We start from the raw sequence: 12,849 nt of genomic DNA, 5'->3' as shown, positions 1-12,849 counted from the left end.
TCTCCATCCACATCCTACCTTTCCCTGGCACTGAAGGGTTTGTACTGCCTCTGGAAAGTCCTGATTCAAGATGCTGCCTTCTCCAGTAGTAAATTTTCAATAGTTTCCTTTTTTTTTTTTTTTTTTTGGGGGGGGCCACACTCGTTTGATGCTCAGGGGTTATTCCTGGCTATGCGCTCAGAAATCGCCCCTGGCTTGGGGGACCATATGGGACACCGGGGGATAGAACCTCGGTCCGTCCTACACTAGCGGTTGCAAGCAAGACACCTTACCTCTAGCGCCACCTTCCCGGCCCCTCAATAGTTTTCTTTTTTTTTTTTTTTTTTTTTTTTTTTTTGGTTTTTGGGCCACACCCGTTTGATGCTCAGGGGTTACTCCTGGCTAAGCGCTCAGAAATTGCCCCTGGTTTGGGGGGACCATATGGGACGCCGGGGGATCGAACCGAGGTCCGTTCGCTTACAAGGCAGACACCTTATCTCTAGCGCCACCTTCCCGGCCCCCCCTCAATAGTTTTCTTAACCTGGAGCTTCCAGCATCCCCTACAACATGGGTCTCAAACTCGAGGCCCGCGGGCTGTTTGCAGCCCTCCGTACATTTTGTGGTCAAATATCACAGTATTCACGATTATTCGTTTACCAAATAATCACAATAAAAATCGCATAAGGAAGAAAAAAATCCCATTAAACATTTGCGTACCCCGAGCAGTTCCGTTTGGGGTATGCAAATGTTTAATGCGATTTTTTTTCTTACTAATGCTATTTTTTATTGCGAATATTCAGTAAGTGAAATCCCTATGCAGCCCTGCCTCACCCTGACTTTGCCTCCTGCAGCCCCCAGGTAAATTGAGTTTGAGACCCCTGCCCTACAACAACCCCACCCCAGCGTTTGATACAAGGCCCCAGAGCTTACAGCTCTTTTTCCCGTTTCCTCCTTGGCACTCCTGACCCAAAGTCATAGTGTCAGTGAGAAGCCAGGGTCCCCACATGACCACACATCAGACATGTCCGTAGCACACATGCAGACCCCATCTGGGAGGCTGATTTGCCCCCAAAATGAAGATCTTAGCTGGCACATTATTCCTCCCACTGCCACCTGTCTACACAAAATAAGCCACTGAAACAGACAAGCTCCAGTGCAGGTTTTTACAAGGAAGTTTTATTGGACACATTTCACTTAGCGCAATACAACTAAAGGAAATCACAATACAATGAGATGGCAATTGAGGTCTCAGGATTTTGAACATACAGAGATCAAAATCCTGAAGTATTGATAATCGTGCCTCAATTTTTCCATTAACTTAAAAAAGAACCATGCACTTACGTGCCTTAGGTTATTATTAAAGGAACTAGAATTAACAAACATGCCAAATATTTTTCACTTGCTCATTATAGACATAGCTCCTAAATAGCTTTACAAAAACTATGTATGTCTTTCCACACACCTGTCTAGTGTTGTTTTTCTCTAGGTCAGGTTTGATAGAAGAGGAGCAAAGATAGGAACATAATTCAACTGCTTGAAACCTAAATACACTGAGTGCTTACTGAAGTACATCCTAACTAACTCGAAAAAGCAGAAAAGGGCTTTAAACATGAATTTCACTTAGGCGAATTCTAAGACAACTGTTCAAAGTATACTGAACCTGAAGTCTTGGAACAAGCCAACTGCCAGAAAGAAGCATCAATCACAAATGCTGGGACTGAAACTGTACACTCAAATTTCATTTTTTTTCCATTTAAAAAAAAGGTGGGGCAGAGGATAATAGATGGGGCTCACCACTCATACCCCCCAACCCCCACTCAGAGCAGAGGTTCCAGCCATCCCTCCGCCCATTCCGTTCACGCCCACAGAAGCTCGGCTCCCGCTACTGTAGTAGCTGCTGCTCAGGGCTCCTTGGCTGCCTGCAGAGAAACAAGAAAGAACCAATGAGGAACACAGCTCAGGGAGGCAGCTTAGCATTCCAAGGAAATAGGTGACTGAATCGTGCAAATGGCCACTACCCCCAATGGGAAAGAGGAGGGAGGGGGAAATCCCGACTTGCCAGCCCAATCTCAAATAACCCCATTTTGTCTCTGCAGTACCAAGTCGCCAGACTCTTGTGCTATTGGTTTGTGTGAATGGGATGCTTCAAGATAAATGTGAAGTTTAAAGGAAAACTAGTGTTTTTCAAAGTTTGCAAAATGACTTTGTTGTGGTTTTAGTTTCAGTTTTTCAAAAAGAAAAAAAAGGGCCCCTCTGGCGAGGCATGTGGCAAAAAGTATGCTGCCTCTGCCCAGCTGTCTGTCCTTCATCTGCCTGTGTGAGCAGGGAACGTGCCAGGGTGCCCCACTGCTCTGGTTCAGAGTGGGGTGAAGGCAGGAAGTGGCCTCAATGGGACCAAGTCATTGCCACTGACTGCGATGCAAAATAAGTGTGACCACGACATTCTCAGTAGGTGCTAGTGGGAATTTATATTTTTTGAGAAAATATTTACCTAGGCAATGTTTGATTGAAAATCACTGGAGTTTTCCTGTAAAACTTGGTCTGCAAAAGGATTTTGTAGGGTAAGACGCTAAATACCAAATCATCATTCTTCTATAGCCCAAGTGAAAAAAAAGGCATCACACCAAACCCTGAGGTTAACTTAACTGTCTGAGCCCACCCACCCCTTCCCCAGTTCCCATTCCTTTCTCCCTCTGCCACAGAACTGAGAATTTTACTTAAGCGCCAAACCAGAGATGTGAACTAGAACACAGTGGCATTTTAAGAAATGGAGGCAGAGGTTTCTGACTTCTGAGTGCATAGGGGGAAAAAAAAACTCCATTCCTCCCTCCCCCATGAACTTGTTCTCAACGTAACACTATGAAGACATCAATGAGACTGAAAAGCATACATTTATCAGCCAGTTTTACCTCCCCCAAAATGATCCAGAAAAAAAACAAACCCGAGAAAGAGCCTGCATTAGTTATTTTCCCCACTACAGATGCTCACTTAAACCTGAGGGCCCAAGCCCGGCCCCAAGCACATACCGTAGCCACTCATGCTGCTCTGGCCGCCATAGCCACCTCCATAACCGCCACTCAGCTGCTGGCTGGCTGGACCACCATAGCTCGACTGGTTAGCTGTGGAGTTAAAAGCACGTGAGCATCTCACTCCTATGGGAAGGTGGTACCTGGTGGTACCTGGCTTTTTAAACACTATAGCTACTATAGTTGCTTTCCAGATGAGCTTGTCACTAGTACCCTCTTGCTTCCAGCCTGCCTGCTTGCCTGTTACCTGTAATCAGCCACAAAACTCTCAACAGAGGTTGCAAAATGCCCAGCAGGACTAACTCCAGGACTCTGGGAAACGAGCCCATTTGTGTGACCTTATAAACTTGCTTCCTTTTGTTCATTTCTATATGAGCGAGTTCCCCAGAATTTATACTCTGCTCTTGACAACACAGGTGTCATTTGGATACCTAGTTACACCCAACTAAACTGTCATTTTCAAGCTTTCTTATGTACTTTGCCACTTTTAACTTTTATATGTAGTCATCATTCTTTTAAGTCCCACCCTCCCCAAATTCAGGACTCATTCTAAATTCTCTAAGTGCAATGAAACTCACAAAGGTACACGCCAGACTTTACAAAATTCAATAGAAACTTTTCTTTGATTTAAGTTATGCTAAAATGAATTCAAGATAAATCAACTTAGCTTCTATGACTGACTTATAAGCATAAAAAATGTTTTGGTTTTTAAGAAAACTAACGATATTTACACAAGCCCATGCCTCCCATCATTTGGCTACCATAAGCACCACCGCTTGCTCCTGCTGTAGAATTCAAGAAGAGTTCTACATATCTGTGTTCTGAAATGAGAGAAAAGGCATACAAGGTTAGCTTAAAAAAAGGACACTAAAGTGATATTTACACAAACCCATGCCTCCTAGCATTTGGCTACCGTAAGCACCACCGCTTGCTCCTGCTGTAGAATTCAAGAAGAGCTCTACATATCTGTGTTCTGAAATGAGAGAAAACAAAATGTGGAATTGTTTGTTGGCAAAGGATGTCCAGATATGAGTTACTAAACAAATTCTAGGAACTTTCAGAATTTACCCAGAAAAACACCATCTTTTTCCTAGTGGGGCTGAGTATGTTACATCTCCAAGTTAAACCCTCTGCTATCACTTTAATCTGGGCATCTGCATGTCCCAGGAACTAACTGGTTTTTAATAATCACATATCTCAACATTCCATCTACCCACCCTTCACACATAGAAGCTGCCACCATGCTACCCAGAACTCAGGGTTTCATACCCCCCACACAACCGCCATGCATGCTCCACTGCACTTACGCATATTTGCTTTATCTTTGGACATGGCTGCAACAGCATCTTCATGAGTGGCAAACTCAACATCTGCCTCCCCAGTGACTCTGCCATCAGGCCCAATTTCAATATGGACTCTCACAGGGTTGAGTGGTGAAAAAAACTGAAGGAAACATTTCCAAGAAACAATCAATTTACCCCGTAGTGGGACCAAAACGTTCTAGTTTCATTTATAAGCTAAGAATAGTGGCTGGAGCTAGTTCAGCAGGCAGGGCACATGGCAGACCATGGAGTTCAATTCCAGGCAACACATACAGTGATAGATGTTATCACTAAATGCAAAACCAGGAATAAGCTGAGCACTATTGGCTCAAAAGTTCAAAGAGCTAAGCAGCAGTTTCTGGGACTAGAGGGAGAAGCCAACAATTGAGACTACCTCTCCAGGGTTCTTGCCCACTTACATTATAGATGTCGTTCTCAGTCGCTCTGTAGGGCAAACCCCGCATGTGCACACAGTGTCCTGTGGTGCTCTGGAAAGTGGAGCCACCGTCACCATATCTGTGATCCGACATTCCTGAAAAACAGTAATTGAGGTCTAGATGGACGAGGGGGTAAGTATCTTCTGGCTGGCAATTCCAGGCTCACCTTACCTCTTCCAAATCTATCTGACCCAAATCCATAGCCATCATTATAGCCATTATAGTCGTCATAGCCTCCATAGCCTGCGGGACAGAGACAAATATGGACTGTGTCAGTCGATGGGAGCCCACACCCTGCAGTGCGGAAAGCAGACCAGTCACACCCCAGGCCCCACTCACCTCCACCATATGCCCCACGCCGCATCCTCTCAAAGCCTGCGCCTCTGCCAATGCTGTTATACCCTCTGCCGGCCCCAGGCCTGTCATAGGGGCCGGGTCGCTGCATGGCCATGAGCTTTCGAGGGGGATCATAGTGTGTTCTCACCTCGGCGCGGCTGCTCTTAAAGATTTCGATATACCTACAGCATTGGTGGTCACGAGGGAAGGAAAAGGAGCAAGGGGAGACCAACATTAGTGCCTGCTATCCCAGCCTGAGGCACAACACACACAAAGAATAACAACACATAAGAGTCATAGCCATGAAAACTGACTGCTAGTTAAAGCCAGGTTTCAAATAGTGCATAGGCCATGATCAGAAAAGTCACTCAGCTTTATGATTATTTTATTCAACGGCTACTTTACAAGAACACACTCCTCTGGGGTGCACGAGACACCCCACCTTAGGGGGAAAGGAGGGTGGGCAAATACAAATTGGTAGGAGGGAACAGATTCCGCTCAACTTTCAACATGGCCGTTTTTCATTCACTGGCGGCACACGCATGGCAAGTAGGCTACAAAGCTGGCCTCCGCCTACAGTGTAGCCCACACCACGCTTTTCCTTTCGCCGCTCAAACCCGCCTATGCTTTTAGTAGGAATCAGCATAGGTAAGCGCATGCTTCAATGAAAAATAGTCACAAGCAAAGTGTAAAAAAAAACCTTTGTGACAATTTCTTGAAAGCTATGCTTATTATTAATAATGTATGCAGAATATTTATACAGCAAGAAAGTTTGTTGCATTTCAACTTTAAAAAAAAAACAAGATCAGAAAGTATCACATTTTCTTATGGTAACAGTAATCATTTTCTAGGTGGGTATTATGACAGCTAAAGCCAGATTCAGTGACTTCTTTAAAGCCATAGTCTCTCAACTCCATTAGGGCCAATTGAGATGTGGGTGATTTGTCAAGGAAGGCCAAATCAACTGGTTCATGAAATTAACCTGAAATTTAGAAGGAAGGCAAATTGGGGGACCCGGGGCAAATTTAAGGGGGTGGGGGGGGCAGGACCATTCTTGGAGCCAGACAGGGTGCGCCTGGCTTTGGACAGAGAGAATATGGATTTAATGGTTTACCATAAGAAAAGCGACAAATCCAACCAACCATCCATCCCCACCTGTGCCCTATTCTTTCCTTGTGTTTCTTTAGAGCCTTTTCAGCTATTTCCTGTGAAGCAAACTGCACGAAGGCCTCCCCCGTACTCCTCCCCTGGAAGTCCACCGGCAATGTTATCCCATTTGGCACGATTTCCAACCCTTCAACCCAAGGACAAATAACCCCAGTAGGGGGCAATATTAACATCACAAGCCCAGAAATGAGTCTTCTTATAGCTTTACATAAACCAGAACTTTAACTTTTAGGTGAATGGTATGCTTTCACAACAATTATCTTTAAAATATGCATTGCAGATTAATATGAAGTTCCAATATTATGAAATACAGAATTCTTAAAGCACCCCAAGAACAGAGTAAAAGAAAACTCTAGAAATCAGGAAGCAGTAAGAATTCCACAATTAAGAAACAAGTATCTATGCAGTTTTAACGTTGAAAATTATACAAATCATAACAATAAAAAGTTTCAAGCATATAATACAACAGTTTTACTTAAATTCGATGCGACACCTTTACCTCTTACATTTTAATTTTAATTATTTAAGTTAGTGGAACTTCATTTTTTAAAGATATCTTAACACATTTAAACATATTAAAATACAAAATTAAGCATTAAGTCATATATTGACAAACAAATACAATCTAAACTTTCAACAAACAACTGATCTAGCAACAACACAATCATGCACTCTTATTTATGTTCTAACAGTAGTTTGATTCACTTCTGGAAATTCCGTCTATGAAAAATCCTTTCCGTGGATACATTCCCAAGCTTACAAAAAGGGCTTAAAGCACTTTCCTAGAAGATATGAAATTATGTTCATATTTAACGTTGACAGACAGCATTCAGTTCTCACCAATTTAGATAAAACAATCAACAGACTTGATTTCAAAAATTCTGGCAAAATATTAATAGATTTGATACATTAGCTATTAGTCAAAATTGTTATCCATATCTATGCTAAACCATGAAAGGATTTCTTAATTCCAGTTTCTCAGACTGTGATTCATTTAATACAACCTATCACTGCTAAACATGCAATTTTTATCAGCTCTTCAGTATAAAAAACATTCAAATACCAGAACAGTGTTCAGATTAATCTATGCAAGTTACTACATTTACAAACATTCCAGATACTTCTAATGTTTTTGACTTAGTAAATTCTAAATTCCTGGACTATACCTACTCCTTTGGGCAGTTTTGTCAGGGGATAATGGGGATCATCTATAATATTGGTTTTAACATAAGCAAGTGTGTCCTCTATACCAGACACTAGGGTCCATACTATTCTCAATGGGAAGGGATCTTACCTTTACCTCCAAGTAACACTGCTCAACTGCACTTGAGAAGAGCAGGGCTGCTCTGGAGGGCAATCCTCAAGAGATCTACTTGGAATTAATGACTGGTTATAAATAATAAAAGGGGCAAAGGGAACATTTTGCAAGTACAAATTCCACCATGAAGATGGCATCTATGATTTCAGTCTCCAGGAAGAACTCATTCACCTGCCACTTCACCCACTGCTAGTATATACTTATCTAAGTGACTGAACTTGCTGGCCTGTCTGTTCAGATCCTGTCAGAAGCTAGCCAGAACTCACTGCTGGGCAGCAGAGCCCACTACATACCTGAGAAGAACTGAACAATCTCCTCCTTGCTACATCCAAAGGGCAGTCCTCTAAGCCGCACAAAGCCATCATTGGCCGTGTCGGGACTATTGGGACCAGTATGCTTCAACACCCAATCCATCTCAACGTTGTTTGACTTGAATACTGAAAGAGGTGCTTAGAATTAGTCAACTTTGGAAAAAGAGAGAAAGCTAAGTTTCAGGATTTTGGGTCAAGAACAAATCTAGGAAGAGCACCCAGACTCCCCTAGGAAAAACATTGCCATGTTGGTCCAACAAACACCTCAAACTCAGAAGGGGAGAGGACACCTCACTCTGCATAGCTGGATTGACCATTACTAGGGCATTCAGAACCAAACCTTCAACATATCCTGTGTTTGCCATAGTCTCTTCTGTCTTTTTTCAGGAGCCAATTTCACTTCATCTTCTGATTCAAGTTCAAAACAAAAGCCTCCTCACTCGGTCTGCCTTCTCTGGTGTAGATGAACCGAATACCTTGGGGCCCGTTTTGAATTTTTGCAGTCTGGAAAGAAAACAGCCGTTAATAGAGAATCAAAAAACCAATGATAAACCCCGGAAAATTGCAGCTTAAGTGGCCCTCTGGCCAACCCTGAAACTATCATGGCTCAACAACCCAAAATCTAACCTTCAGAAACTCAATTGCATTCCTAAAAAGCTAAGTTCTTGACTGAGAACTAAGAACCCCTCCTTTTGGTCAGGGAACCCAATTGGTAGAGCCCAGAACTCTGGGGGTTTGTTGAGCCTTTCAGTAGGGAACATTTCTTGCTAGTGTCACTAGGCTAGGCATATCCACTATCAATTACAATGTCCCAAAACTGCCAGTAATGGGCAGAGGTTCAAAAAAACCTAGAAAGCTCCCAGCCATACAGAAACAAAACATTGCCATGGCTTGCCTTGAGCTATAAATAAACCTCAATTTCTGACCCCACGTCAAGAAAGGCCCACAAAACCAGAAATATGAGACAGCAATGATTGAAGTCAAAGCACTTGCTTTGCATGCAACAAGGGTTTGAATCCTGACATTAGGAATTATAATTGTGGAATAAAACTCTCACAAGTTATACCTCTCCAAAGAGCCAGAAGTATATCCTAAGCTCATCAAGAGGTGACCCAACTACATTAATTAAAAACCTTACAAAACCCAAACAAGTTTTATCAAGCCTTTGTCTAACTGGACACCAAGGCAAGAAAACACTAAATATTGGGGAAAACGTGGAAAGCTTATCAAGTTTACTAGGAAGCTTTAAAAAGTTTCCCAGGATGCTTAACAAAGGAACCTCTAACCGACCATCAAAGACTTGCTTAGGAAAATAGCCTGTAATTCACAAAGGCCATCTCAGGCAACTAAGATGGGAATACCTCTAGTTTCCAGGAAGAACCTAATTGGGGGATGTACAGGCCATGCTAAAAAAAAAAAAAAATGGGGGGGGGGGCCGGAGAGATAGCATGGAGGTAAGGCGTTTGCCTTTCATGCAGGTCATTGGTTCGTATCCCGGTGTCCCATATGGCCCCGTACCTGCCAGGAGCAATTTCTGAGCATGGAGCTGGAGTAAACCCTGAGCACTGCTGGGTGTGACCCAAACACCACACACACAAAAAAAGTAAAATAGCCGGTGAGGTGGCGCTAGAGGTAAGGTGTCTGCTTTGCAACCGCTAGCCAAGGAAGGGCTGCGATTCGATCCCCCAGCGTCCCGTATGGTCTCCCCCCACCAAGCCAGTGGCAATTTCTGAGCGCTTAGCCAGGAGTAACCCCTGAACATCAAACGGGTGTGACCCCCCCAAAAAAAGTAAAATTATCATGAACTAAAATGATAAATGACTTTCTGATAAAAAGCAGCAGTGAGCAGGTATGGGGCATTATCAGAACACCTGTAAAGATGGGGGTTAGGGATTTGAAGCTTAAGAACCAAAGGATCTGGGGCTGGAGTGGTAGTACAGCGGTAGGACATTTGCCTAGAGTCTGTTTGATCGTGACATCCCAAACCAGGAGGATTTCTCAGAGCAAAGCAGGGGGAGTAATTCCTAAGCGCCGCTGGGTGTGGCCAAAAAAAGAAAAAGAACAAGAGCCAAAGGATCCCCATGGACGAAGACAATGAAGAGCAGAGAAAAAAATCTCATGCAACAGGCCCCTCGCCCCAATTTTCTCAAATATTTAGGGGTTTGGAATTAACAAAGAGCAAACCAAAAAGGGGCCGGGAGAGGTGGCACTAGAGGTAAGGTGTCTGCCTTGCAAGCGGTAGCCAAGGAAGAAGTGCGGTTCCATCCCCTGGCGTCCCATATGGTCCCCCCCCAAGCCAGGAGCGATTTCTTAGCGATGCCAAGAGCATCAACGGGTGTGGCCTCAAAACAAAACGAGCAAACCAAAAGCAATAATAAAATAAAATAAAATCTTCAGCCCGATTATCCATCCCACGCAAATCTAGCCTCCTGGAGGATGGATTGCAAGACCCAAAAGAAGCTAGAGTATAATAGGCTATGTAAGGGCTGAAAAAAAAAAAAAAACAGGGGCTGGAGAGATTAACATGGAGGCAGAGCGTTTGCCTTGCATGCGGAAGGTCGGTGGTTCGAATCCCTGTGCCTGCCAGGGAGTAATTCCTGAATATAACCTAAATTCCAGTAACCTCAATTCCAGGCAGGGAGCCTACCAGGAGTAATTCCTGAATACAGAGCCAGGAGTAAGCCCTGAGCACTACCGGGTGAGACCCAAAACCAAAACAAAACAAAAACCCCGCGTGAGAAGGAAATCCAATGCAAAAGACGTCGCCAAGGCTCCCTTCTCGCAATTTCCATTGCGCCATAAGCCGGCGAGCTCCGGAGCTGCGGCGCCGCCCGCCAGGGGGCGCCCTGGGCTCCCCGCCTGCCACCCCCCCCCCGCCCGCCGCCGCGCTCACCCGCAAAGAAGCGCTGCACCTCGTCGGCCGAGCAGGACCACGGCAGGCCCCGCACCTTCAACCACGAAGCCCTCGCCGCCCTCGGTGCTCAGCATCATGGCCTGCGTCGGGTTGCCGCGCGGCGGCGGACGGACCCTGGCGGGGGCGAGAAGCGGCCGCGGAGCGGATCAGGATCAGGATCAGGATCAGGACCCCTCCCCTCCGCCCCCCGCCCCCCGCCACGCGGCCCCGCCCGGCGCGCCGCCCAGTCGCATCCCGCCCGGCCCCGAGAGCGGCACGGCCCGGCTGGACCCGGAGCGCCCGCACGGGGGCCGAGGAAATGGCGGCCGCCGCTTCCGCTCGCCTCCCTCCCGCCTCGCACACAATAGGCGCGGCGCGGCCCGGAGGCCTCGGAGGCCCCCACGGCGACCGCGGCGGCCGAAGAAACGGCTCGGCCCGCGCGGGGAAAGGGGCGCCGCCGGCCGCCGATCAGCCCTCTCCCTGCATCCCCCGCGGCCCCAAAGGCGGCCGGGGCCCGGGAGTAGGGCACTCACCGAGACACAAAGACTGACAAGAGGAGGATGCAGGCCACCACCACGGCGGCTGAGGCAAAATGGCCCCGCGGGCGGCCCTGCGCTGCCTAAATAAGGTCCGGTTGGACGGCAATGCGCATGCGCCAGAGGCCTCTCGGCCCCGCCCATTTGCGCCACCCGATGGTAGGGCGCAATGCGCGGCCGCGATCGCCCCGCCCACGAACCAGACCGCCTAGGGCCTTTATGCGAGAATTTCGGACGCGGCCCCGCCCTTTCCCACACGGGAGTGGGCGACGCGGGTGGGGTTTCTGCGCCTGCGCCTTCCCGCATTCTGTCGGCGAGCTCCCGGACTGCGCATGCGTTCCTGCTGGCTGCCAACCGCTCCCGGGTTAGGGGGGAGGGGTCAATGGCGGCGACCTTGCTGCCCCCCCCCAGGACCTGTCGGGTTAGGAGGCGCCCTCCCCGATTCCCCGGTTAGATGGTTTGAGCTTGCTTCGTGCCGGTGGTCCGGGATGATGTGCAGAAATCACGCCCCACTTCTCTCCCCTCAGCGCCCCACTGTCCCAAAAGTCTTGTTTTGGGGGGTGGGAAGAGAGATAGCATGCAGATATTGCGTTTGCTTTGCGTGCAGAAGGACGGTGGTTCGAATCCCGGTATCCCATAGGATCCCCCGCGCCAGCCAGGGGCCATTTCTGAGCGTAGAGCCAGGAGAAACCCCTGAGCGCTGCAGGGTGTGACCCAAAATCCAAAAACAAACAAACAAAAAGCCTTGCTGGGGAAGGCGCGAGGTTCACAGACTCTTCCTTCCCCCCCAGACACCCTGAGACTCCTCGGCTCTGAAGCATCTCGGGGCGCCTGCACCTCCCTTACCTGCCGCCCTCGGGGTCTCTGCCCGTCGCCCCACGTCAGCACTGAGGCCGGCTGCGGACCCTCAACGTTCGCCTGGCGCGCTCACAAAAGGGGTTCCTGGGGAGCCGAGCCTCGTGCGCGCCAGGCGCCGCCCTTCCCCTTGGGTGGTCGTGCCTGGTTCTTGGGGGGCCCCCCACTTATCTCCATAATACACGATGCGCCTAAGAGGCCTTGGGGGGATCGGTGTGCGAGGGCCCAGCCAAGCCAAGGCTCCTCCCCCACATGTAAGGAATTGATAGCAGTCCTGCACCCCCAGCTTAAAAGCAGAGAGGAGCTCCGGGGTACACCGGTTCCTCAGCCCTCCGCCATTTGGACAGCCGCCGGGCTGCGCTCAGAAATCGCTCCTGGCAGGCACTGGGAACCATATGGGATGCCTGGATTCGAACCACCATCCGTCCTGGATCAGCTGCGTGGAAGGCAGACGCCCTACCACTGTGCTCTGTCTCCCGCCCATCCCACTTTGTAGCTAAACACAGAGCTCACACCCTTGCTTTCTCTAACACACAGTTCACTCCAGCCACTCTCATCTAAATAAAATCCTAGTTATCTCCCCGGAAGTTGCTTGCTGATGGATTGACTCTGTAAGCACTCTGCAAGCCCAGGATCCAACATTCTCGATATCATCTATCCACACTACCC

The 12,849-nt window shown here is 47.5% G+C and overlaps 1 protein-coding gene across 1 annotated transcript; it reads right to left on the bottom strand.

The window, feature by feature from the left end:
- Window positions 1-1,133: 1,133 nt before the first annotated feature.
- HNRNPH1 (heterogeneous nuclear ribonucleoprotein H1) lies at window positions 1,134-10,887 on the bottom strand. Its single transcript, XM_049778352.1, is given in 16 exon segments — window positions 1,134-1,898; window positions 3,006-3,098; window positions 3,737-3,826; window positions 3,919-3,978; window positions 4,313-4,448; window positions 4,747-4,859; window positions 4,936-5,007; window positions 5,104-5,282; window positions 6,256-6,394; window positions 7,879-8,022; window positions 8,237-8,279; window positions 8,282-8,317; window positions 8,320-8,394; window positions 8,396-8,400; window positions 10,790-10,847; window positions 10,849-10,887. Coding segments are annotated over 16 exon segments (1,404 nt in total). The 3' UTR covers window positions 1,134-1,776.
- Window positions 10,888-12,849: the final 1,962 nt, after the last annotated feature.

This window comes from Suncus etruscus, chromosome 8, assembly GCF_024139225.1.
Source record: "Suncus etruscus isolate mSunEtr1 chromosome 8, mSunEtr1.pri.cur, whole genome shotgun sequence".
Classification (NCBI taxonomy): domain Eukaryota; kingdom Metazoa; phylum Chordata; class Mammalia; order Eulipotyphla; family Soricidae; genus Suncus; species Suncus etruscus.
Note: the sequence above shows the minus strand (reverse complement) of the source record. Positions and strands in the feature narration are given on the sequence as shown.